The sequence below is a fragment of the Manihot esculenta genome, chromosome 17 (assembly GCF_001659605.2).
Source record: "Manihot esculenta cultivar AM560-2 chromosome 17, M.esculenta_v8, whole genome shotgun sequence".
Classification (NCBI taxonomy): domain Eukaryota; kingdom Viridiplantae; phylum Streptophyta; class Magnoliopsida; order Malpighiales; family Euphorbiaceae; genus Manihot; species Manihot esculenta.
Genome location: NC_035177.2, coordinates 31966737 through 31994736, shown reverse-complemented (window position 1 = coordinate 31994736; position 28000 = coordinate 31966737). Strand labels below are relative to the sequence as shown.

At 36.8% G+C, this 28000-nt stretch overlaps 1 protein-coding gene and 1 non-coding gene across 5 annotated transcripts; both read right to left on the bottom strand.

Annotated features, from left to right (window-relative positions):
* Window positions 1–26507, bottom strand: LOC110605335 (protein RST1). Of its 4 annotated transcripts, none has more exons than XM_043952627.1 (25): window positions 26022–26506; window positions 25531–25815; window positions 25305–25388; window positions 24880–25153; window positions 24238–24485; window positions 23491–23674; window positions 23193–23380; window positions 22980–23080; window positions 20830–20908; window positions 19745–19876; window positions 19569–19650; window positions 18748–18820; window positions 18161–18329; window positions 17853–17983; window positions 17671–17762; window positions 17317–17408; window positions 17025–17240; window positions 16851–16928; window positions 8796–8978; window positions 7739–8638; window positions 7362–7658; window positions 2899–3555; window positions 2014–2164; window positions 1659–1780; window positions 1–525 (listed from the first exon to the last, which is right to left on the bottom strand). In XM_043952627.1, the coding sequence occupies exons 1-25, from the start codon at window positions 26412–26414 to the stop codon at window positions 157–159; spliced, it is 5580 nt and encodes a 1859-aa protein (XP_043808562.1). In that variant the 5' UTR covers window positions 26415–26506; the 3' UTR covers window positions 1–156. The 4 variants fall into 4 exon arrangements, with proteins under 4 accessions (XP_043808562.1, XP_021599525.1, XP_043808563.1 ...); XM_021743833.2 differs by having other exon boundaries at window positions 20830–20905; window positions 26022–26505; XM_043952628.1 differs by lacking the exons at window positions 25305–25388; window positions 25531–25815; window positions 26022–26506 and adding an exon at window positions 24717–24765 and having other exon boundaries at window positions 24880–25014.
* Window positions 21642–21797, bottom strand: LOC122722319. The gene has a single exon (XR_006349287.1). It is a non-coding gene; the product is annotated as a 5.8S ribosomal RNA (ribosomal RNA).
* Window positions 26508–28000: the final 1493 nt, after the last annotated feature.

The window sequence follows — 28000 nt, the reverse complement described above, 5'->3', positions numbered from 1 at the left end:
TTTGTCAAGCCATAAAACTTTCTCATAACAACATGAACAGAACACCTAATCAAGTGTGGAGAAGTATATGAAGGGGAAAAAGAAAAGACTTGCAACAAAAGTGGGTAAAAAAAAAAGCCTGCTATTGAAGGTTTCCTATGACCTAATTGACAAGCCTCATTTTATCACAATGCTTGCAAGCTTAAGCTGCTTCTCCAAAGGCAAGTAATGTTTCAAAGATAAACAGACCTGATGCATCACAGGCAAAAGAAAATCAACCATGTCATTTTCGCTTTCGTCGATAGCCTGCATGTTTGCTGCATCATTGTCAAGGACCATGCGGACGTGGGTAACCCAGTGGTATATGCGTTCTGTTGATACCAAAAGATGAGAAACAATGGATTCTGCAACAATTTCCCAACTGGGTTCTGACAAAAGAGAGGGAAGAGTAACTGGTAGATCACTTAATACTGTTAATCGGTCCAAAGTCAGGAGAGGCATATATTTGCAGCAGCTTCCAGATAACAGACCAACAAACTGGAGTGCCTGTGGGATAAAATAAAATATTTTTGTTTAAGCGTCAGCAAAATTATGAAGAAAAAAAAAGGCAGTTGAGGAAAAGTATTGTATACAAGCAAACCAGCTCAAGATGGAAATGGATATGAATCATATTAATGCAAGCTCAAGTAAAATCTCTATGGATTGAAAAAACTGCACTTAAAAAGTATAATTTGATGCTAACCAAACTAACCGATTCAGTTTCACATAGAAAAAAACAGAATTCCAACCGCAGGGTATTATCCCGAAAAAGGGAATAATTTTATAAATATACCAATCTCCATGGATTGAAAAAGCTGTACTTGTAATATGAGTGATGCTAACCAAACTCATTGATTCAATTTTGAAGCACCAAATAGAAGAAAATTGCTTAACCCCAGGGTACATTTGTGAAATTATCTCAAAAAATAAGGAACTATTTCATAAACATATCATGTGATTTAGGATTTATCACTTGAACAATGATGTGGCAAATCCCCTGCCATTGCTTCTGCCTCTGACCTTTTGCTAGGTCAACACCAATTAATAGATTCAATAACAATGTAATTACTCGGAAGCTCAAGGTACCATTTTGATAAAAATTAAACTTCCTTTTATGTGATAAAACATGGCAACTCATTAAATTCATGCTTTATATTGTTTTCCTAAATTATTCAATGGAGTTCTTTCATGCCAATTCCCCTTCCCTTGCTTATGCATCTGAGCTATTGCTAGCTCAACATTGCCAATATAATGGCACAAAAGCTCAGGATCCGATTTTGATAAAAAATCGAACTTTAATTCTTTAGTGTTAATGTGAAATGCACTAAGAAATAATCCCCTTAAAAAAAATCATAGCAACTGTTATACAGAGACCTAAATTTACCGATTTGCCCCACTGCAATCAATGTTACAATGTTACTAACCACTTGACCTCCCCCTGGCAGGCCTTCCTGTCTGTCTCTCTGTGGGGCTCAATAGGAGGAATTATATATACTGCACTAAAAGAATTAATCGCACAATGTACCATGCCATGCTATTTAACAAACAGAAACATCACTCATGCATGCAGGAGACAGAGAATTGTTTTGGAAACATTCCCCTATTCGTTTCCCAATGTAACTTAGGGAAGATATGCCTACCGTCGAGGGATAACTGGACACGCAGCTAATTTCCACCGCATCAACAAGCCACTGTCTTTTGACGCTACCCTCTGCTGCATATTGCAAAGCTGCTACAACTTCAACAAGCACATTCCAAATACCTGCAACTATGGCAAGTTAGAAGAAGACTGAAAAAGCAGTTCACAGCAATAAATGCTTTTATTTTTTGGGTGGGCATGTGTTGGTGGGAGGAGGAAGAAAAGGAAATAATGGTTATGGGAGGACAACCACAGTACTCAAATTCAATTTAGAGTTGCACTAATATGCCAATAATAACAACGTTTGAATCAGCATTAGTTCCTATTTACCCAACTACCACAGCAAAGAAACTAACCATATGATCTAGAGTTCAGTATATAAGCTTTTAGTCTTCCAAGCTCAGTCAGTGTGATGGAACCCATCCTTACTAGCTTGGCTTTTGCTACAATCTTCTTTAGGGTTTCATTAAATTGCTCATCTCCTTGTATTAGATTTACCAGTGGAACCTGCGAGGCACACATTGAATATACAAGCCCATCAATCATAAATGGAAGGATGGTAAAATAAACTCAGATCAACGAGTCCTAATTCTAACCTAATTTGATCAGCTCCGCAATTAGATATCAATTAAGTGATTAAAAATCATTTGAAGGAAAAAATTCTGAACTTTGTTTTCTCATAGAACTACAAAATATCTATCCCTCAAAGCATCACAGAAATACAATGTTAAGATGAATGTCTGATACTATGATAATGGATAAAATTTAGAATGACCAAATCCTCCAAAGGGTACGTGTAGTGCACATCGAGAATAAAAAGAGGGAAGGTTGACTAAGATGGTTGATCATGTCCACAAAGCATCTAATGCTCTAGTCCAGAAAGGTGATAAGTTAATAGCAAAAGGAGTAAGAAGGAAAATGGAAGACCTCAAACAACATGGATGATAGTAGAATCAAAAGATTAACAATTTTTTAAAATTGATGCTAAATTAATACAAAATAGAGCTGAATGGTGAAAAAAAATCCACATAGCAAATCCCAACTAGTTTGGGATAAGGATTAGTTGTATAAGCACAGAAGTTTATTTCTCAACCTGGTTTCTTTGATGGCTTTTTTCCCCCTTCTTTTTTCAGAGAAGTGGACTAAAATCTGATAATCACATGCATAAGTAGCCAAGTGAAGCAAGACTATTCTCGAAAGATATCATCCACTTGGGAAATAGACAAAAGCAACATGTTTACCTGCAAGAAATCCAACAACCAATTGACCCGAGCTTTTGCTAAGCATTTAACCGCCTCACGCCACTCTTGTACAGGGTTTAGCATATGTGATCCTACAGCAGATGATTCTGATACAGGCAACATTGAAAACAGCACCTCCATGCACTTTTCAACGTTTGGCATGTACTCAAGAGAACTGAGGGAAGCTTCATCTAAACACTGGCAGAGGCCCCTCCAGAATGATATCCTTAGTGACCTTGTCTGATTAGAATTATACATTTTTGGTGAAGAATCTGACGAAAAGAACTCCGTAATATCATCAAATAATTTCTCTAGCCGGGAACTTGAGAATACTTTCGTCAGGTCAGCTAGATGTACAAGCAGACATGACTGCAGATTCAGCTCAAGAGTCCTGAACCTGGACACTTCAGATAGTTCATCAAGGAAAGTCAGAAGAGGATCAAATTGGTTTGCGTGAGCAATTGAGAATAGAAGAGACTCCTCCCTGAGGCTTCTCTTCTCAAGAGCTGAATCTGGTGGTAACAACTCAGAAAGCTGAGCTTCATATCTCATGCAGCGCCTAATGATTGAACCCCAATCCATGGTTGGCAACCTGGGAGCTCCTGAAAGACATCTTAAAACAACTGACACTGTGCCAACACGTGGACTTTTACCTTCCTGAACTCAAAAGGTCAAGGAAAAAAAGAATTGATAAAAAATTTTAAAAAATGATGGAACATTCATAGATAATTGCTTTTTATGCAGAGATTTTCCCAAAGTATCCTTCAACAAAGATCAGAGTGAAATTAAACACCAGAATCCATGGAAGACACTTTCCAAGTAGTTTGTCTAAAGATTTCACAGAAGATCAGACATCCAATGTGATTTTCATGAGAGAGTATTATAAAAGGAACAAAATATTACAAGTTCACAACTGATCAGCAGTTGATTTTGCTTTTTTTCTTTTTTGTTTTTTTTTTAAAGATGAAAGATAGAGAATGTCTCCACAAATACAAAAAAGGAGCCACAAGTATTCAATCATCTCTCGTAAGCAAGAAGAAGGGGAAGCATTCACTACAATCAATAAATAAAGCCATAAAAGTACTCCCTGAATGAAGGGGTCAACAGTTTGAAAGACCATTGAAGCAAAATACAGATAAAACTATCATAAAGAAATTCTCCCTAACTGCAGATATTTTAGCCTCATGCTTAAGACGAAGGCAAACTTGCATCCAAATGTTGTCCCATATCTCATGGACTGGACCCAAATATGCTGCCCTCACTCAATGGGCATGTGCCCATACACAATGTCAAATAAAAGCAGATGCAATCAAATATCCTTCCACTGTTTGACAAGTACACACCTTCCTCAGCCATTATATCCAACAAATGCATGTAAGCACAAATCACACACACACAGACGTTTAAGAACTAACAGAGATGATCTGCTTTAAGCAGATCAGGACAGTTCAATGACTTCAACAGTCTGAGAAGATCCATGCCTACGACAAAAGAAGGGTCAAAGGACTTCTATCCTTGTGTGCACCAAAAAAAATTATAAATATCCACACAGTTCATTACTCATATTCACACCCATTGAGCAAGGTAGAGGTCCTCAGTATATTTACTAGGTCAAATAACAAGAAGCCAGCTGCATCCAACTCTACACATTGGTCCAAGGCCAACCCAGGCCAACTTCCATTTGCTGGTATCTGATTGTTCCTTCTAAATTCTATTATAGACATGAAAGACGTCAAATCATTATTATGTAATCTGGCCTTTCCCAGCAAGGTTACAAGGCCTAGATGGGAGAGGTTTGTTACAGCCCACTTTTCACGCTGGTTGTGAATGTGGAACATCCTTAATATATTTATGGGCCCCAAGGAAAAAGAAATCCATCTAGCACTTGCACAAGATGGCAAGAGGTTTTTGTCAAACTCAGACTCAAATAAACATGTTTTTTTTTTTCAAGATGATTAGGACAATTGAATCCCCTTGACTGTTTGAGAAAACCCAAACTCCCTACTATAGAAACATCAAAAGATATGCATTCATCAAGAAAACAGCATCTGTCTATTCTTTTTCTCTTCTAATAATATGCCAGAAAAGTTGCATTCTTCCACAATTAGAAAATCAACCCTTCCCTCTTCCCTCCAAACCCCATAACACGGGACATCCTTGCAAAAGATACAGAGTTCTGAAATCCTCTTTTCTTCTCTTTCATTATAGTTGCATCATTCTTTGTTTCAGTGAACCAGTATCATGGCCATGGGGAGAAGCTAATTTGTTTACCCACCGAGTTTACTTCTAAATTTGCCACAAATCTTAGAATAAAGTTTGAGTTTAGATTTTCCTTCAAAAGAAATGCTCAATCTGAATTAGAATATACCCTTCAACTCTCAAAACAGGTATCAAGTCTTCCTCTCTCTGCTTTCAGCTCAGTGTAGGAACATATTCTCCATAAATCACAGGCAATGCACAACCTTTCCCACCAACACAAGCCACAATGATTTTCAATTATCGTCCTTCAGAACATCATAACAATTTCCTTCACAAGTCCTCTATCAGTCCAAAATTGCACAGCATCATTGGTACTTTCTCTAACTTCTTATGAACGTTCCTTTCTAATTTAAATAATTCCTGCAGCACAGCTTGCTCAATTTATCCCACTTAACATTTAAACCACCAAAAATTTACTTGCAGCCAAAACAGCCAGCATTCTATCTTGCAACCATTCCTTTCATAAAATAAATAGAATGTAGAACAATAACAAATATGTAAATCTAATGAGCTGTGTTAAATTTGGGCCAAGCCTAACTCACCCTAAAAGCTAGCTCAAGGGGGAGGAGTGCCTATAGCCCATATAAGGGGCACATTACCCCTTTCCACAACCGATGTGGGATTCAACACACCCCTCACGCTCAGAATTTTTACTGGTGCGTGGCACATTTATGGGGCGCCCAACATCGGATGGAGAGGCTCTGATACCATGTTAAATTTGGGCCAGGCCTAACTCACCCCAAAAGCTAGCTCAAGGGGGGAGGAGTGCCTATAGCCCATATAAGGGGCACATTACCCCTTCCACAACCGATGTGGGATTCAACAAGCTGAAACCAGCTAACAACTAATAATGATTGCTACCATTAACTCCCAGACTATGTGAGAGAATAGAAATAAATCTGAAAGAAAAATTGACTACCAACAAAGTGTCACAAAAAAGAGGACTACAATACAAGTAGTTTAGAAGATAGCGGAAGGTAGCTGAAAGGTTTTTAACAGATTATATTGGTGGACACCGTTATTTCTAACTGTTCTATATAAACAAGGCATTGCAGCCTATTGAGAACTATTAAGGAGCAATAACCTAGAATCTTTCCTTCTCTCTTCTGTTCCTATTTCCGAGTCTCTCTCTCTCTCTCTCTCTCTTCATATTACTCTTCCTTTTCTTCTCTATTCTGGCAAATGTCACAGAGATCCAGATCTCTTAGGGTTCTACCTAACACAAAAGATAAGGACCAACCTTAGACATGCAGACACCATAGAAGAACATATATCTGCACATAAATAAATGTATGTTTATATGTACATGCCATGGTTTCAAATGACAGTTATTACTTAAATACAGGTTTTGAAAGTTCTCGTTACTGTTATACACACAAAATAATGTCTGAAAAACTATTTGCAGGTGTAACAGCCGGTATTGACCATTACTTAAAGGGTAACAACTGCTGCTCACATCGGATGCTTTTTATTTAGTGCAGAGGGGCAGGAATTTGTTTGGTTCTGGCTTAGGTTGGTTCCTCTTCTGTTTATCCCAACTTTCTATCTCAAGTATTAACCATACTTCACAATGTTCACATCCATATTTTGCAAAGGATGATTTATTTTGTCTATGTTTTTGGTGTTTTTGCTCATTTGCTAAAGAAATTATGATTTGTGCTAGGAGGTTTATGAAATTTATAGTATGAAGCATTGGTTTGCTCAATATATAGGTTATTGATTATAAATTTTGAACCATTTTCAGAATTATTTTTTTATTAGTATATATAAGTAATTGAAATACAACATCAAAAATGTCTAAGAATAATGGAGTTTACATAGTTAATTTAGTTTAGATTTACTAAGCTAATAATGTCTAAAAATGATAGATTTAATATCTTTATTTGATATATATAATGATGATAATTATTTAGTTTTGTATTTTAATTTTATTTATATCCTTAAATATCTATCTATTTCATGAACTTCGCAAATTATACAAAAAATTGTTATCATTATATTATGGCTGTTACACTCCTGTTTTTGTTACTCAATAGAGCAATTAAAATCCATGGTGCATGCACACAGGTATGAAGCTAATAGGCACAGTCCAGGCAGAGAGGGAACAAATTTGTACATCTTTTTTCTAAATATAGGCAGCAAACAGATAAGTTGAACTGTAGATAAGCATCATAAATGGTGTCACACAAACTTGACAGACATACCGCAGAGTAATGCAGATGCATTAGCCACAAAGATAGTTTCATAACTAAACTGTCGTTGGAAAAACTGCGAGAAACTGTTTTGGAATTGGCAACATCAGTCTGAATACCATTGTCAACATCTAGCAGTTCCTTGGACCATAAAAAATTTCGGAGGAAAGAAACTGCCCAAGCTGCAATGTGTTTCATTTGGAGGTCATCAGAATTTTGTGCAACAAGGAATATCTCTTGAATCAATGCTGTCAAATGTGATTCACAAATAGGGCTTGAAAATAGAGGACCCAAGACATAAGAAGAGTCCTGTCAAGCAAGCAAACATAACATGTATATATGTAAATGGCCTCACTCTTTCAAAATGTCAAAAGAAGATATGATCAAACCTTTTGCTCATAACCAGTCCTCACTGGAGAAGGGAAATGATAATTATGAATGAAAATTCCTGCATTGGCTCCCATCGCATTAATCACTCCCAGCATCCCACCCATATGAACAAGAGCAGGGTAAGGATTAGAGTAGCATTTTCTAAATGTTTCCAGTAAGCCTTTGATACGTTCAACTTTAATTGGGTGCACAGCTTCATTCAAAATGCAGGAAAGCAAGCTTCCTGCCCCAATGCATGATGCCATCAACAAGCTCTGATGGATAGCACCAGACTTTTTCACAGACTGTAACTCAGATATAAGCTCAGTATAGCCAGTTATTAGATGATCCAGTTCATTACCATTCATCAATTCCACTCGCTGGCAAAAGGCCACAACAACAGGGAGCACCAGACAGGATCCCACGGATAAAACTTTGTCTGTGGCTTCACTGGAAAAACCAGAGTTAATTACTAGAGTGTCAAAATGTGGAGTCCAAGACAGAATCAAATCTTTTATCTTAAGCACGACATCATGTGCCCCAGCTCTGTATATTGCACTGACAGAGCTACCTAGGCCAAGGACAAGACCAGCAACACCCCAAATATCTTCCTCCAAGTCATCATGCTTCTCAGGAAACAGCTCAGAGGTCATATTGGGTTCCAAATCACCAATGCCTGGGGGGAAGTATGAAGACAGACCTTCTAGGATATCACATGACGCTTGACTGAGCTTACTTGTCATCAGAAGTAATGTCCTAACTACCTTCCCTAGCAAGGCAAATTCCCGTATCTTGTAGTCATCTCTGTCCAGCTCATTGCTACTCGCAGCTTCAACTCTGGTGAGAAGGTCTTGGCATGAAAAGCCCAAGCCAACCCCACATGCTCCTTTAACAAGGGTGCTTTTGCTGCCACACAGAACCTAAGTGCACAAATTGTCAATAAGTAGGTCATAGAAGAGCTTACTAAGTTGATCCTTTAACTAGTACCCCAAAAAAATTGAATTTTCTTGATCTACATTGTTTTCTTTATATTCCCTGCAACAGAACATTTGGAAACTGTACCACAAACCTTCTTACCTCTATAAGACCAGTGATATTTTGAAATTTCTGCTTATGATCAGTTACATGTAGGCAACTTGAAATCAATCCAAGAGATATTGCAGAAGACCATTGGCGATATTCATGTTCATATTGGAACATCCAATTTAACAAAAAATTTGAAGCTGTTGATTTAATAGTATGGGCAGATGGAGGCAAGACCTGACAATAGCAAGCAAATACAAACACTAGTATGATGAAAGTGGTCAATAAAAATACAGTTTATCATACTAGTACAATGTAGTTTAGATCAGATCACACCAATAACTCAGAGGTTATGAATGACCAGATTGTTACTCATTAGGCCTTCAACAGTATTGAGATACTTTCTGTAAATAGTCTAGATTTGTAGTGATTGTGTATATAATTAGGAATATAATTATGTGAAATAATTGGAATATGATTAGACTATAATTAGAGAATTAATTTATTTTCTTATCTCGTATGTATTCTTGTAAGTAGTATATATATCCCAATTGGTTTTAGGGGAATCATTTCCCTTTCATTATCGTTTTCATGGTATCAGAGCCAAGAAACTTGGTTCAGCTGTGAGTGCCAAATCTGCCACCTTGTTTTGGAGACTTTCTGAAAATCAATTGATCTCACCACCTAGCCCACCTTTCTCGCCGGCTTCCGATTGGCGATCCGGTGAAGCGCCACCACCAGAGCTGCCTCCACGCGCCACCACACGCCGATCAAGCAGTCTATCTCCGGTACACGTGCTGGCGCATGAACCATTCTCCGGCAACCTTTTCATGCCAGCAATTCTTTCTCCAACATCGCCCGACGCCGGCGACTCCAGCCCACTAAGTCTGATCACCTGCCCAACTCATCTTCACCCGTCACTTGTGAACAGTAGCTTCGAATCTACCGCTCACAGACACGAATCCTCTTTTTTGGCAGATTCAGATTCAGTACCCATGGCCCAATCAAATATTGCTCATTCTAGTAATTCTTTTGCTTATCTAACCAAGTCTTTACCTGTTGGTTCATGGATTCTCGAGGTCTAGTGCTTCTAATAATATCTCTGGTAACTCAATCTTTTCTTTACTCTTGTTTCACCTTCTACATCATCTAAAGCCACATTAGCTAATGGTTCACAAACTCAAGATAAAGGAATCGGTAATGTATATCTCCTTCCTTCTATCCCCTAGAAAAATATTTTATTTACCCCTGAATGTCCATACAACCTAATCTCTGTTAGCAAATTAACTAAAAATCTTCACTGTTCAGTCATCTTTACTGCTGAATCTGTGGTTGTGCAGGACCGAAGTACTTGGAAGATGATTAGAACAGGATGAGTCACAAAGATTATACTATTTTTCCACTTCTAACTCTCAACTGCTTTTGTGTTTTCTACCTCCGGTGAACTCATTCATAGTCGTTGGGGACATCCAAGTCTGAACAAGTTATAAAAACCGATTCCTAGTCTCTCTTCCTTGCCTTCTTTAGAATGTGAGTCTTGTCAACTTGAAAAGCAAACTCGAGCTTCTTTTCCCAAGCAAGTTAATAATAGGGTCACTTCTATGTTTGACATTATCCATTCATATATTTGGGATAAGTCGGATTAGTAAAACTTTGGAATTTCAATATTTTGTTATCTTTATTGATGACTATTCTCGTTGCACTTGGCTTTTTCAGATGAAAAATCGTTCTGAGTTGTTCTCTATTTTTCAAAAGTTTTATGCTGAAATCCATAATCAATTTGGTGTTCGCATTAAGATATTGCGAAGTGACAATGCAAGAGAATATTTATCTTCCTCATTCACTCATTTCTTATCTACTCAGGCTATTACTCACCAAACTTCTTGTTCTCATACTCCACAACAAAATGGAGTTGCCGAGCAAAAAAATCGGTATTTGATTGAAACAGCCCGCACCTTACTCATACATCATAATGTTCCGTTGCATTTTTTGGAGGAAATTGTCCTCACTGCCTGTTATTTGATTAACCAGATGCCTTCCTCTATTTTGCAGCATCAAAGTCCCCATTTTGTTCTATTTTCTAACTAGAATTCCACCCAATTGTCTTTGTGTGTTTTTGGATGTATATATTTTGTTCATGATCATACTCTTAGCAAAGACAAACTGCAGTCCAAATCAGTCAAATGTGTCTTTCTTGGCTTTTCATGACCTCAAAAAGGTTACAAATGTTATAATCCTACTACTAACAGATATTTTGTGTTTGCAGATGTCACCTTTTTTAAAACCTCTCCTTACTTTTCTTCTAGTCCAGCACACAACTTTTATTCCTAGAGCTTTGCCTATACCTCCGACTCTTATTTCTCCTTTGCCTCAAGTTTGTCCATCTCCCAATTCTATACTGCCTCTTCAGGTCTACACACGTCGGCCTCACCTATCTACTAATAACAATGATATTTTTCTTTTCCTTAATGCAAGTACTTCTAATGACTCACTCCCTGTTCCATCATCACCTACTCGGTCATGCCTTCAGCAGCAATAGCAACATTTATCTCATTGACTGCAATTAATCAGTAGACCCTTCATCAACTGAATATTAAAAATGCATTTCTTTATGGTGAGCTCGTCGAAGAAGTCTATATGGAGCAACCTCCAAGGTTTGTTGCTCAGGGGAAAACAGACTTAGTATATCGTCTTTAATGCTCCCTGTATGGTCTAAAACAGTCTCCAAGAGCATAGTTTGGACGATTCAGCACTGTAGTTCAACAGTTTGGAATGTCTTGAAGTAATTCTGATCATTCCGTACTTTTTTATCATAATAGCAATAGATGCATCTACTTGGTGGTCTATGTTGATGATATTGTCATTACAAGAAATGATCATGACGAAATCTCTCAGCTTAAGCAACATTTGTTCAGTCATTTCCAAACTAAACACGTGGGAAAATTGAAGTATTTCTTGGGGATTAAAATGGCACAGTCTAAAACAAGTATTGCGATTTCTCAACGAAAATATGCTTTGGATATATTGAAAGAAACACGCATGTTAGGCTGTAGACATGTGAACACTCCCATGGATCCAAATGTCAAACTTGTTCCTGAACAGGAAAAGCCACTTAAAGATCCTACTAGATACAGAAGATTAGTTGGCAAGCTCAATTATCTCACTAGCACGTTACCAGATATTTCCTTTGCTATAGATGTGATTAGTCAATTTCTTCAAACCCCATACAGTAGTCACTGGGATGCACTCATTCGCATTCTTAAATATATCAAAGGAGTTCCAGGACAGGATAATAAACGTCTACTCTACGAGGACAAGGGTCACTCACAAATTATTGGCTTTCTGATGCAAATTGAACAGGTTCCCCTTCAGATAAACGATCTACTTCAAGATATTGTATTATGATTGGAAGAAATCTTATATCCTGTAAAAGTAAAAAAACAGGATGTAGTTGCAAGATCAAGTGCAGAAGCAGAATATCGAACTATGGCTTTGGTAACATGCGAACTCATTTGGTTTGTTATAGGTTATAAGAAGTAAATATGTTAATATAGGAAGAAAATATTGATAGATGTGTTAGTTGCTTAATCTTAGGGATTGTATAATCATAGACTTGATTTTTCTTCCTGCTTAGATACCATCTCTCATGTATAAATAGGTTGTAATCTTTATTGTGAAATACAACAAATATTATCCTTCTACATGGTATCAGAGTCATTCTCATAGAGATTTTTTTCTTTTCTCTCTCATCAAGTTTTAAAATTTTTCTTTTTTTAGACTTAGGGCTCCGTTCATTTGGGTTATCCATAAAGGGTAACATTTGGATCTCACCATCGCTGGAGTCGCCACACCGACTCCTTGTCCGATCTGAGGTTTGTTTGCCGTTCGGGTGTTGGGTGGAGGTGTTTTTCGGTACTGTTCATATTCGGGTATTGTTCATGTTCGGGTACTGTTCATCGGCACTGTTCACGGGTACTGTTCACAGGTACTGTTCTTCTGATCCTTTGTTGTTGGATTAGTTGTCCTGATGGCCGTAACTGATGTGATTCCTGTGATGACTAAAATCACGGAACACAAATTAAATGGATCTAATTTTTTAGATCGGAGTAAGACTATCCGTATTTATTTACGAAGTATTGCAATGGATAATCATCTTACCAAGGATCATCCAACTGATGAAACTCGTAGAGAATGGATGAGGGATGATGCTTGTTTGTTTCTACATATTTGAAATTCTATTCATAGTGAGGTGATTAGTCTTATTAATCACTGTGAATTTGTTAAAGAATTAATGGAGTATTTGGAATTTTTGTATTCTGGCAAAGGGAATATTTCCCGTATTTATGATGTGTGCAAGGCGTTTTACCGAGCCGAGAAAAATGATAGAACTTTAACATCCTATTTTATGGATTTTAAAAGAGTTTATGAAGAACTTAATGTATTGATGCCCTTTAGTACAGATGTGAAAACTCAACAAGCTCAACGAGAGCAAATGGCAAAGTGATAATGCTAAAGAGTATCTCTGAGGGGAATTTCAATCTTATTTGTTACAAAAAGGGATTCTTCATCAGTCCTCTTGTGTTGACACTCCTTCACAAAATAGAGTTGCCGAAAGAAAAAATCGACATCTTCTTGAAGTAGCCAGAGCTCTCTTATTCCAAATGAAAGTACCTAAATGTTTTTGGACTGATACTGTATCCACTGCTTATTTTTTATTAATCGCATGCCTTCCTCCATCCTTCATGGTGATATCCCTTATAATATTTTATTTCCCACTAAATCTTTGTTTCCTATTGAGCCACATATCTTTGGGTGTACTTGTTTTGTTCGTGATGTTCGTCCACAGGTTACTAAATTGTATCCCAAATCACTCAAATGTGTCTTCCTTGGCTACTCTCGACGTCAAAAAGGGTAAGGTTTGTAAACTTCGAAAATCCCTTTATGGCTTGAAACAGAGTCCTCGGGCATGGTTTGGCAGGTTTAGTGAGGTGGTCCAATAGTTTAGAATGAAGATGAGTAAGTGTGATCACTCAGTGTTTTATAGAAATTCTGATAGCGGAGTAATTCTGCTTGTAGTATATGTGGATGATATCGTTATCACAGAAAGTGACATTGCTGGCATCACATCCCTAAAAACATTTCTTAAAACACAGTTTCATACAAAGGATTTTGGTTCATTGAAATATTTCTTGGGAATCGAAGTTATGCGGTGTAAGAAAGGTATCTTCTTATCTCAAAGAAAATATGGTGCTAAGCCTTGTAGTGCCCCAATGACCCCTAACCTTCAACTTACCAAAGAAGACAGCGAGTCATTTGTAGATCCTGAAAGGTATAGAAGATTAGTTGGCAAGCTGAATTATTTGACGGTGACTCATCCTGATATTGCATATTCAGTGAGTGTGGTAAGTCAGTTTATGTACTCTCCTACTGTTGCCCAGTGGGATGCTTTGGGACAGATTCTTTGTTACCTTAAAGGGGCTCCAAGGCGAGGCCTATTCTATGGTAACCACGGGCACTCAAATATTGAATGCTTTTCTGATGCTGATTGGACAGACTCGAAGGTTGATAGGAGGTCAACTACTGGGTATTGTATAGAAGGCTGAATCTGAATATTGAGCCATGGCACAAGCCGTTTGTGAAATCTTGTGGGTACATCAACTATTGGAAGAAGTTGGATTCTCAAATTCGGTGCCTGCTAAGTTGTGATGTGATAATCAAGCAGCTATCCACATTGCCTCCAATCCAGTATTTCACGAGAGGACTAAACACATCGAGATTGATTGTCATTTTGTTCGTGAAAAGATTCAACAAAAGATAATATCAACGGGACATATCCGAACTGGAGAACAATTAGGAGATATCTTCACTAAAACTCTAAATGGAACTCGAGTTGAGTATATATGTAACAAGTTGGGCATAATTAACATTTATGCTCCAACTTGAGGGGGAGTGTTATAGGTTATAGGAAGTAAATATGTTAATATAGGAAGTAAATATTGATAGATGGGTTAGTTGCTTAATCTTAGGGATTGTATAATCATAGGCTTGATTTTCCTTCCTGTTTAGATAACGTCTCTCATGTATAAATAGGTTGTAATCTCTATTGTGAAATACAACAAATATTATCCTTCTACATGGTTGAAGCAACTCCTTCAGGAATTGAAATATAGCGATACTGGCCAAATGAAGTTGATATGTGATAATCAAGTTGCCCTCCATATTGCATCAAATCTAGTTTTTTATGAGAAGACGAACATATTGAGGTGGATTGCCATTTTATAAGGCAAAAGATTGAGACGGGATGTATTTCTACTAGATTTGTTAACTCAAATGATCATCTAGCTGATATTTTCATAAAATCTCTTCGGAGTTCACGAATCGAATATATTTGCAACAAGTTTGGAGCATATGACATGTACGCTCCAGCTTGAGGGGAGTGTTGAGATACTTTATGTAAATAGTATTTGTAGTGATTGTGTATATAATTAGGGATATGGTTATGTAATATAATTGGGATATGCTAGGCTATAATTAGAGAATTAATTTATTTTCTTACCTAATATGTATTCTTGTAAGTAGTATATATACCCCAATTGACTTAAGGGGAGTCATCAAGCATTTTTCTCTCAAAGCTTCTACTTCCCTCTTCTTTTTCATTATCGTTTTCAAACGGAACAAGATCGATGAACTACTTTTTGAACGCCACTAATAAGTTTTCCCCATCTAGGAATCACATATTTGCTTGAAAACTTTACAGTAGGCCAAACATCCATTTGCCCTCTATAACAATTAAACAACATCCCACAAGTAACAACAAATTCCAAGCGTGATCCACAGTAGCCCTTGGCATGTTGGCCAAGGAAACAACCCCAGCACAGATCTAGCTTTTTACAGGCCAGGCAGGACGGGTACTAGGCCTGTGCAATCGGTCGGTTCGGTTCCGAACCGAACCGAACCGAAAAAACCGAAAACCGAAGTGTTAAAATTTTAAAAACCGAAAAAACCGATTATGATGATATAACCGAACCGAACCGATAAAATCGGTTCGGTTCGGTTCGGTTCGATTCAAACCGAAATCTGCAATTTTTTAAAAAGTGATGAAATGCAACTATGAGATTGGAAGCAGAGGAGAATTACTCAAAAGTATTAAAATTCACAATAAAACAAAATTAACGAACCAGTGGATGAGGATAAGCCCTTCTCTCTCTCTCTTTAATCATCAAAACTGATTTTTAATTATTTTATTTTATTTTCTCTCTCTAACAACCTCCATATTTATCAGAAGAAATCTACAAATGGGATCTCCATTTCTGTTTCTTCTGTAATCTGTAATCTGTAATCCATTTCTCGAAGAACCCCATCTCTCAAATTCTTTATCTTTGCCTTCTTGTTTCAAATCTCAATGTCTGCAGTTTAGACAGTAGTAGAGGGATGAGAGAGATCCAATCTTCTGGATATGTCCGCGGAGGGATCGTCTGCGTCGCCACGCCCGGGATCTTCGACTCGTTGCCGGAGAGTAGATTGGTAGATAAGGAGGAGGAGAAGGAGGCGGAGGCGGAAGTGAATGAATGTAGCTCATCGGCGTCCTCAACGACGTCGTCCATCGGAAAGAATAGCGATCTGTCGGGGAGAGAGTCATTAGATGGTCATGGTCGACGAGAAAGAGAAAGAGAATAATGGGTTTAGAGGATTCGTCGTCGTTAGGATTCGTCGTCGTTGGGTTTGGGGTGCTGGCCTGGGTTGGGTATCAGAGGGGGAGGGGGAGGGCTAGGCTCACGAAATCGGTTATTTCGGTTTGATCGGTTATTTAACACGTTTAAACCGAACCGAACCGAAAACCGAATAATTTTAAATATATTAACCGAACCAAACCGATCATTCCGATTAACCGAACCGAAAAACCGAAATTAATCGGTTCGGTTCGGTTTTTCGGTTTAAACCGAAATATGCACAGGCCTAACGGGTACCCAGGTCATGGGCAAATCTAGCAACATTAATTGAAATGCATTTTATGACTACCTATATCTCCCAGCCTTGCATAGTCAAGGCAACAACGAGCAGTTAAACTATAAATACTTGATAACTCTACAACTACATTAAATCTCTTACCACACAGAGTGCACCAACAGCCAGAGCAATATTTTCAGCAGACCTTGGGATGGATTCTTCAGCAAGTCGCATCATAATCTGCATGACAAAATCTGTAAAAAGGAATTGGAGCCAATAACCACATTACACTGGCAATATTGTATAAGTAATGAAACAGACAAGTGAATAGAGAACCTTGAGGATATTGTTAGCAGCTTTAGAAGTTTTATCTAATGCAACAGATGGAGCTTTTGCATCAAGCAATAATAGACTTGCCCTCATCCAGCGGCGCATGAAGGTTTTCCATGATTGCAGCGAAAGAAGGGCCACAAAAATGTTTCTCGACAGCTGAAGAGAAGAAGCTATTTCCACCAGGGCATTCTCATATGCAGCATGAACATCTAATGATGCCTAGATAGAAAGAAATGCAGATTTAAGATCACAGAAATTTCTGAAGAAAATTACTTCAATAGAAGGATTATCTTACTCTTGACAGCCCTAGGTTGTTTACATCTTTAGGGGTAAATGAAAGGCATAATAAAGCTGCACCAGGTAGCTTCCCAGCATTACTTTTTTCATCTGCAATTGAATGCTTAATTGATTAGCCATGGCATAAGAAGACGCACGGTGCACATTTATTTTTATTTTCCCCTCCTTTTATTTTCCTTCCAAGGAAATAAGAAAACGAACCGTGTAACCACTTAACCCAGTTTCTTCTCAATCTACTTTAAAGATAATAAGATTTAATGATAAACCTCTCATGAAACTTCCAATAGATGGTCTTCAATTGTTGCATTTTTTCATTAAAGTGGACTTTAAAATACCAGCTATCTTATCATACCTGAAGGGAAGAGAACCTGAGGAAGTATGTCCAGTAATTTCTCAATCTTGCTTCCTGTGACTTTTCTTTCCTTCACCAATCTTCGCCTATTCCTGGAAAAAATGAAACATCAGTGTCAGTGTTCAATATCACATATGTCCACATGAGAAGCAGAAAGATATACATATTTGAATATCCTCTACATGTGTTCATGAGTTATGATCTTGACTTCGAATCCTTCCATGGCCTTGAGAACATCTGTGTCTGTCTCAGACAAAAGCAACTCCATGCTCTCTCTCTTAAAATCTGGAATTCCTTTTTCTATATGTGAGACCTAGTAAACATCATGTTATTTAGAGAAAATTTTGCATAACTATGTCAAAATGAGATAGACATAGAGAATTGAACACCTCTGATGTAAATTTATGAATAGGATGAAGTAATCAAAATCCAGGAAAAGTTTGTGAAAAGATAGAAATCATAGAATACTCCATTATTTCACATAGCTCACCTCATATTGGGATAAGGCCTCAAAAGCAGCAGCTCTTGCCTTTGCCCATTGTACCACATGACTAAAATGCACGGAGACAGCAACATCCCACAATATTTGCAAAACATTCTTTGAAGCTTCTGGATATGCTTCAGCATCCAATGCACCCCATCTAAGAAGGCAGCATACACTGAGCAGAAATAACAAGGTCCATCTAATTAGCAATTACCTTTGAATTGAAAGGAACGGGGAAAATATTGGTGGAAATTCTGTGGAATTCTGAACTACACTCTATATACAATGGACAACATAGGAGAATAGAGAATGCAGCAGAAGCATTGTGAAGAAACATGCTATCCTAGAAGGAAATAAGTAACAACGGATTGCAAAGACACAACTCAAATGCAACGATGCCTCATGGTTAGGGAATTCATCTTTCTTTTTTTTTCCAAAGGATCAAATGCTAGGTTAGAAAAGGCCAGGTAATCCATTAAGCTTACCTAGCATTCCATGTCCCTAATTAGACAAGCACTTTACACTATCAGCATTCAGCAATGCCCAACTGGAGCTACAATTTTAAGTATCAGTTGATAGTAACATGTCTATACCTTTGTGCAAGAACTGGGTCTGAGGAGTATTCTAGCACATGCTTGGCAATGACATCCCAAGCAGTATAAAAATCTGGATACATAATAACATATTGACTATAAGTCCACAACATTAAATAATTTTGATATAGAAGGTTCAATTAGCAGATGCAATATCCTACAAACAACCAACAAAAATATTTTCAAAGGAAAACAGAAGAAGCCTCATCTCTGACATTTGCAGTATTTGCATTTTTGGAAAATAATCAGAATTTCATTTCCAAGCTGCATATGAGCATATATGCATATGAATAAATGGAAAACAATAAATTCGACCAAGTAACATTATTAAAAAAATATTTAGATGTGTTTTTAAAAGAAAAGTTGCAACTGATTTTAAAGTATGGAAATTCATAAGCAATATACAACAGCAAAAAAAATCAATGCAAAGTGATGATAACCCTCGCATAAACATAAAAGAGGAGGTGCAAAAGAAAGCAACCACACATCCATACTAAGAATAACTAGGAGTTCATGTTCAAAAGGAATGGGAGTCTGCTTCCCCAGAATATGCCCCAGCTATTTTTAACTCAATAATGTCCAGCCAGGCAGAAAATTGAATTAGAAGTTCAAAAGGAATTGCTACATAGCAAATTTGACCTAAAAGGATTAATGCAGTTAAGTAACCCACATAGAACAACTGACCTCTTAGAACTATATTTAGTGGAAGAGAAAGATGTGCCAACAACCATTATGGGGAGGATTTTAGAGAGATTAAGAAAATAGATAGCACAAGGAAGTCACTTTCTAAATCTAATCAGTTCAGAGCATGATCAGATTACCAATTACATCAGCTTCACATAGATAAGCAAGGCTTTGTAAACCAAGCGCTTGAATAATAGGATCTTTGCTCTCAATGCAAGCCTGTTATACAAATTTTAAAAATAAATATAATAATAAACAGACCAGATGCCTTAAATCAAAATCCATAGACAAAATAGATATTATCTCATCATACCGAAACAGACAAGATAATGTCTACACCCCTATCAGGATTTTTGCTGCAAACATCTCGAACAGAAGTGGCCAGACTTATACAGATATTTCTATCAGAGTTGAACTCAGAGAACCTTATTGGAAGTAAAACCGCCTATATGTCAATAAATAAATTAGAATTAAATCAGGGGAATATAGCAATAGTATGAGTATCCCAGAAAAGCTCAGAGAAGAGGAAACTCAGTTTAGCTTAGCAACATGCAACGGTTAGCATATTTACATTATTATAGGAATAGGGCAAGGTTGACTACATCTGTAACAAGTTACGCATGATTAATATATATGCTCCAACTTGAGAGGAAGCGGTATAGTAGGTCAATTAAGTATTAGCATTATTATAGGAATACTCTCCTTGTTAGAATATATGATTATAGGATATTTTGTATATAAATATTGTATCATCCTCAAAGAAATATACACAGAAATTTCAAAGTTCACAAAATGTAACCCTTTATTTTTCAGTTCAATGGAAAAGAAGGAAGCAGTGTTTAAAGTTTAAACCATACTATCTTTATTTGCATCAATCATCCGGGTTGTTAAATAACATCTCCACATCAACACCATATCAGGCTTTATTGTTGACCCATGAGGAATAGGGAGGGAGAGAAAGAAATTTAAATAGTTGTTCAAATGAATAATTAAAATACCCAGCAATGTCCATATACAGAATTAACTTGCAAACAATTACCTCTGCAGAGGGCTAGGTGTGGCCACCGGCCAAAATTCATGCTTTTGCAGTTTTGTTAAATGCCACCCAAGTTTTAAGTTGTTATTGGTGTTAAATTAAGGTTAGAGACTAAATTAAATTAAACTCTTTAATTTTCCACAACTGGAATTGTTCAATATACAGCTTTGAAGCCAAAAAATTAATTGTTCAAGTTCTCCCTTCACGTTGGGGTTGCATATCCAAAAGTTATTATTTGCTGGAGCCCTAAATTGCGAGAGTGAATTATTTGAATGTTTTCCAAATGTTTGCATCCAATATCCTAAAAAGAAAAAAAAAAAAAAACATTTATCATAACACCAAGAAGACAAAGAGAATCTCACCTGCAGATTGCCAAAGGCACGGTCATTAATTGCCCAGGTCTGACAAAGCAAACGAACACCTGTGGCATACAACGCTCTAATACAAAAAGAATTACAGTAGAAAAAAAAAAGAGAAAAAAGATATATCAGAAGCTATCATATAAAACTAATAATAGACTAATTCCTGTGCTATTGAAATATTAAATGTGTTTTCCTCTCACAAGAACATATGATTTTAACAAACATGTAACCGTAAGGAAACAATTCTACCAAAACCTCATCATGCATATGATGGAAGGCACAAGTGTAGGCAGCTAAAGTAGCTAAAATTACATTTCACATGTGGACTCAATATAATTGAATAATGATATAAATGAGAAGTACTAGTTAATACATACAGAGACATTTATTAGAACACTAGATACAACATAAATAGTAACTTAAATGGGCAGCAAGTAAAATACAGATGAACAAGGGTGTTTAAGTTTACATTTCAACCTTTACAAGCATTAGAAAATTGTAAGACAGTATGAGAGAAACCATTTCAGAAGCAAAGCAATGAAATGGAGGACACAAGAGATGTCATGTGCAAGCTACAACAGGCAACACATGAAAACTACAAAATTAGTGAGACAAACCAACATCAACTTGACAATTAATGTAGGAGAATCAACAGGTAGTTTGCATTTTATATCAATATATAGGAAATAGTCATGGCGATCGCCGCCGAGGACTCTGCTTTTGGGCCAGCCGCGTGCGCGCAGCACACAGGAGGCCAACGTCCGCCCCCGCGCCCCCCACACGGGGCGAAGGGGTTGGAGGCGACGGTTGCGTGACACCAAGGTAGACGTGCCCTCAGCCAGATGGCTTCGAGCGTAACTTGCATTCAAAAACTCGATCATTCGCAGGATTCTGCAATTCACACCAAGTATCGCATTTTGCTGCGTTCTTCATCGATGCGAGAGCCGAGATATCCGTCTAGAAAATATGAAGCATCAATTCTTATTACATAAAGCTCCTGTAAGTGTAATTTGACTTGGGTGCTTGATAAATATAATTTTAGTGGTGATATTACTGGCCCCTATCCTAGAACATTGGCCCTTGAGAGAAGCCTACATATGCTCTTGAAACGAAGGTAACTGGTAAGGGTACAAAAGCTAAGTAACAGTGAATACATAATTGTTATCAATTGGTGGCATGTTATAAAAATATTGCCTCATAATCATAACTTGGAACAATTCCTTAATGTAATTATCAATCTCATCGATCTCATAAGTATCATACCAAATCCCATCAATTGAATCACTTTAAAGAGACATGCTATAAAAATAGACCACTTTATGAAACTTTTTATCTGGATGGGAATTAAGAAAATTCAAAGTTAGAAAATTCCAATTGAAATGAAATATTTAGAATAAATCAATGCAATTTAGGAGGAATTAATGAAAAGACATCAATTCAAATGTAATAGAATTTTTTTGAAATTTTGAAATATATAAAAAGGACATAAAATGGCACTCTAAGCTCGGTTCTTTTTCCTATGAGGGGGTTAAAGCTGAAGTACATCATTGATTACCAATTACACACAAAACACATGCTGAATTTTTACCTTCAACAAAAATGGATAAAGCTTTAAAGTAGGCCTATTTGATCATAAACCCAAAGAGTGATTAAAGACAATATGCAATAGGAGCTTCATGATGATAAGAACCAAAGAATCCAGGTAATATTGCTTCATAAGTACAGCAAAATCCATTCCAAATTCTTTAATATTTACTAAGGTTTAAACCATTAAAATTTCACCAAAAGGAATAAGAAAATAAGAACAAACAAGCATCAAGAATAATAAAAAGGAGGCAAAGAAGAGAGACACAAATTCTTATCACATAATTTCCTCTTCAATGTGCAGTTTTATATTGCCTTTTTTCCTTTCCTTTTTTGAGCATGCATGTATGTATGAGGGCATTACCACCCACCCTTCTCTACCCTTTTTCAATAATATATTCATAATGTTGAATAAGGACTTTCTTCCGCAAAGAGAACATAGTGTCACTGTTATCACTGCATTATACAGTGCTATGTTGTGAAAATGCTCCAAAACAAAATGCAATACAGAATGATGAAAAAATAGAGAATAATGCCACAAATCAAGAGTTATAGAGAGCACACACGATTGTCCACCATTTCGAAGCATTGGCAGAATAGTCTGAATTATGAGCGGTATCATCAGAAAATGTGAAGCCAGTGATGGAAGCATAGCCAAAAGTTTTGGCTGAAAGGGAAAAATTAAAAATAAGTAAAAAAGAAATAAAGAAATAAAAGACACATAAGGAAAATTTTGATAGTTTCAGTAGACATTAGGATAGGAAAATAGTAAGTCTCACCAACATATACTGGTAATTAATATCATTTCTTGTGAAAATGTTACAGTAAAATAGAATGGCTAGCAACATTGGAACTCCCTGCTGAGGATCCATAGTAACAATAGTAGCCAACAGATCTATTGCAATGTTTCCCAGGGACTGATGCATCACTAAAACACCAGTAATTGCACAGAGCAATGGGGAAATCCCTATAAGGTAAATAGTCATGATGATATGAATATTTTGAAAGGAACATTTAGTTGGAAAGTGGATATAGAAAGAAAATGGAACAAATCAAGATTATCTATGAACTCCATACCTTTTAAATAAGTTTCTTCAGACTGAGAGATGAATTGGGAAGATTTTCGTCTGTCAATGATCCGCAAAGTGTATTCTCTTAATTGAGAAGCCCAAGTTCTTGCTTGACTATGTGTTCCTTTGGCATCAGTTTTATCATTAGAAGCAAAATTTACAAAGAAGGAAGTTGACTGTGAAAATTGGTCCTGAAAAAACAGAACACAAAAATCTTACAAAACCTCAATCATATCTTATGAGAAGTTGCAATTCTTTTCCCTTTTCTCTGCTTTTTTTTTTTGGGTTGGCAAGTAAAGAATATATGTTGGAGCCTTATTTTAATTGCTTCAATCAAACTCACTAGAGACCTTATCACAATTAAATGGAATAGGCCACACGAACCTATTGCACTGTTATATTATATGATACAACAATTGGATTTTTGTATTACTATAGTATAGATACATTGCCATTTTCATATTCATAAAATCATATAAACTGAAGAAAGTCATTTATTTGGTATTAGAGTTACATCAATTCAGAATCAAAATAACGTACTTAAACTTTGCCAGGAACAAGAACATCTATCACATGTATACATACGGGCTGGGGGAGAACAAAATACAAAAATGGCATACAAAACATCCAGGAATTTAATAACAACAATTACAAAACATAAATTAGCATTAGAATAACAAAAAAAGAAGGGGCAAAAAAAAACTACTACTGCAGCACTAATGCTACTACTACAGAAGAAAGATAATAACAAAACCTGAAACCACAGATGCTGCAAGAGTCTATAAACAATAGACCCAGGCGAGCTGATAGATGGGAATCTCCCTTCTGTGACCAGTTTAGTCCTTGGTTCTCTAAGAACTTGTAATAGAAGCTTTTCCAACACAAGAAGTAAATCAGCTGCTGCACCTTTTACAGATCTAGAAGTTGATGACATAAGGCTGATGACAGGAAAGGTGAATACAAGCTCTTCACTGAAATCACATTTGGTTCTATCAACAAATCCTGTGAAATAAAGAAATTACCATAAAAATTGTGCATGTTAGGAATACATGAACAGAACAATCATACAAACAACAAAGAAGCCAAAACAATGAGTTTCTGTCTTTTAAACAATAACTGAAGTAGTTATAAAATTGAATTTCACTATTATAAATGCACAGCAGAAGTGCAAGAAACACATAGTAAACAGATAGTAAAGTTACTAGAAAAGCAATGATAAGAAAGAAGGGATGCCTTGAATGAGGTTTTGAAAGACTGGTAAATAAAAGGGCATCTTATATGCCTGCAAGATTTATAATGACATCCATTAACCATAAAACTTGGCAAAAGATATAAGATTTAACTAGATATTTGCTGTAAGGTGACAAATGTGCAAGATAAGTTTAAACGGACATACCATTTTCACTTTTCCACTTTAAAAGGAAGATGAGGAATTTCAACAAAGAGAGTTGTTCATGTTCAAGATCAGATTGGATAAGGATAATAAATAAGGATAGCACTGTTGATGATAATTCAGGTATATAACACAAGCTCAGATCTTTCTGAATGACAAACAACCACTTCACTAGATCAACAATTGGCTCGGCACCAGCAGAATGCCCAGGCAATGTTAGTAGAGAAAGAATAGTCTCCGACAATTCCACCCCAAACCGTTGGGCCTCACCAACCAGCTGTTAACATAAGAAGAAAAAATAACAGCATATTAGAGTGGACAATTTAAAACAATGATGTTGGTCCATCGGACCCTTATAACGGTAATGGATGACATGAAGGAAACAGAGATCAACTGAGGGTGCCCTGAAATAGGCTATACAAACTAACCAATCCAATCTGGACCAACTGTCGCAAAACCACTGAATATGCATCCACTATGCATTCCAAAAAACAATAAGAGTCCCTAAGTTCCTGCTCAAGAAAATAGTACCCAATAACTACATGATTGCACGGAAGCTATAAGTCATAAACAAAAACAAATTAGCTTGAACATCAGAAGCGGATAGCATAACCAGAATAGCAAAAGAGATGGTTTCCAAATAGGTATACTAACATCTGAATTCCTGTGTGGTAAATACTTGAGGCAACCCATCAGCAGCTGAAGAATTGGTATTGCTTCATTGGGATAAGAACAACAAAATGAAGTCATTGATGATATCAACTGCCTTGCAAACAAAGATGATGAAGAACCTAAGAAGGGTATGCGTAGAATTGAAAAAATCAGAAAGGGTCTCAAGAATTCGCAAACTTCCTCCATTCCCAGCCGTCTATTCTGAGCCACAAACAGTAAAACTTGATGCACCAATTCAGAATGAATCTCAGTTCTGCAAGATAAAATCTGCAACCCAAAACCCTCATAGGATCAGCACTCAAATTCATCAACAATGCAACTATAATAACTTAATCTATAAATTTTGATCTCCTAGAAAAGTTAACGAATTAATAAATTTTGTTTCAAGATTCATAATCCATATTTTATCCAATAGATAGCACACCAAATGTAAAACTCATTCAAATTTAAAACCCGCGTTCAGACTTAATGACCTTAACAAACGGGTGATTGTCAGGGGAACCAACCCACCACGACCCATGGTTCCTCTGAAACCCGACCCGAATGATAAATCCCAGTCCTTTAACTAATAAACCAACGAATTTCGAGTCTGCGCCTTCGAGTGCAGACTGGAGCTCCAGCAACCCGCGAGAGAGATCCAATTTAGAGTCCAAGACGAGGCGACAGAGCTCGCGAACTGTTTGGTCGACGACGGCGGGAGATGAGGAATGCAGGCACTGAGAGATAGCATCTCTTCCGGGATCGGAATCCGGATCGAGATAAGCCGGAGCAGAGCGGAGCTTCGTGAATATTGAAACTACCGCAAATTTTTGGAGGGAGGGTTGCGGGACCCGGGTTTTTTCCAGAAGCGGAGCATAGGAGTCCATCGGTCCGCTGAGAACGATGCGCAGAGTGAGTGTGGAAATAAAGACGGACGACTTGAGACTCTAGCTTCATTTCGCGACCAAAACGATGCGCTTCGTTTTTGAAAATTTGGCGGTGATATTTCTTTTTCTTTAAATATGCAAGGAACCTGCTTAGGTTCGTGAATTTCTTTTTTTTTTTTTTTAATTACAATATAATTCTTAATATTTAATAAAATTTCACAAAATAATTTAGTTAAAATTTCGTTTTATTAATAAATAGTCTTTTACTAAAATTCAAGTTTTAATATTAATTTAGTATTTATACTTTTAACCTTTATAATAATTTAATTTTTTTAATTTAAGTTGAGTTTTTAAATAAATGTTAATTTAATAAAATAACTATTTCATTAATAAAATAAAATTCAATGGTTAATTTATTTATCATAAATAAACCCTTAAAGACTCAGAGATTTAATTCTTAAAGACTCAAATTAAAAAACAACACTATCAAGCCCAATTAAATGTAAAGGAGTCTAAACCAACAACCAGAACTCTTAAGAATAATGATTATCTGACCAAGAGAAACCCGACATATGGATTCAAGTGCTGCTAGAGTTAAGTCTCATTTGCCATTAGAAAAAGATAAAAACACCATTAAAAGCACAAGGGAGGAGATGATTGTGACATGCAAGACTTCACATGCATAAAAAAGCAACACACAAACATTTTTATCCACACAAAACATCTTTATAAAAGCAAAACACTTTGGTCAGAGGATGAAGAGTAAATCGAACAACTAGTGATCGTCGAAGGATGAGACGTTTGACACTTTGGTATTTCTATTGAGATACCACATATCCTTAACACCAATAGAAAAGTTTCTTTTTATGCAAATTTATAAGATTGAGCCCAAAATAATCATTAATCAAGTGTTGTTTTTATCAGATTCACCATACGAAACATATGCACTCAATATGCAATCACCGAAACTTATAAAAAGTAAGAAAGACAACATAAAAATTGTAATACCCGGCTAGACCCCGGTATCGGAGTTCCTACGTTCCGGCGGATTTTTCGTTGGAAGTCGGGATTCGAGGATGTCGGAGCTTGCCCTAAGGGTATAAGAAAGGTTTTTAAGATGTTTTTTAAGTGTTTTTATCATGTTTGCATGTTTTGAGTTAAGAAAATTGAGTTTTGAAATGAAAAGGCCAAGGGGACAAAAGCCAGGTTCGGCCGCCGAAGGTGAAGTTCGGCCGCCGAAAGTTGCATGGTTTCGCATGCACGTTAGGCCGCCGAAGGAAGAGTCGGTTGGCCACTACAAAAGCCCCTTTGCCCGAGACTTGAGTGTTAAACACTCTGTTTTTGGGTCAAAGGTAGGTTCAAGCTCTCCTTGGTATGATTTCTCATATTTTCCTCAAATCTTGCATGTTTTAACTTGATTTGAGCTTTGTTTTAGAGATTTGAGCAAAAGGAAGCAAAGTTGAGCACTTGGAGAGTTTGATTGAGTTTTCTCCTATCTCCAAGCTTGGATCATCAATCCTCTAGTTCTGCAAGAGGTAAGCATGGATCCTCACCTCCCCTTAGGTTTAAAGCAAGTTTTAGAAGTT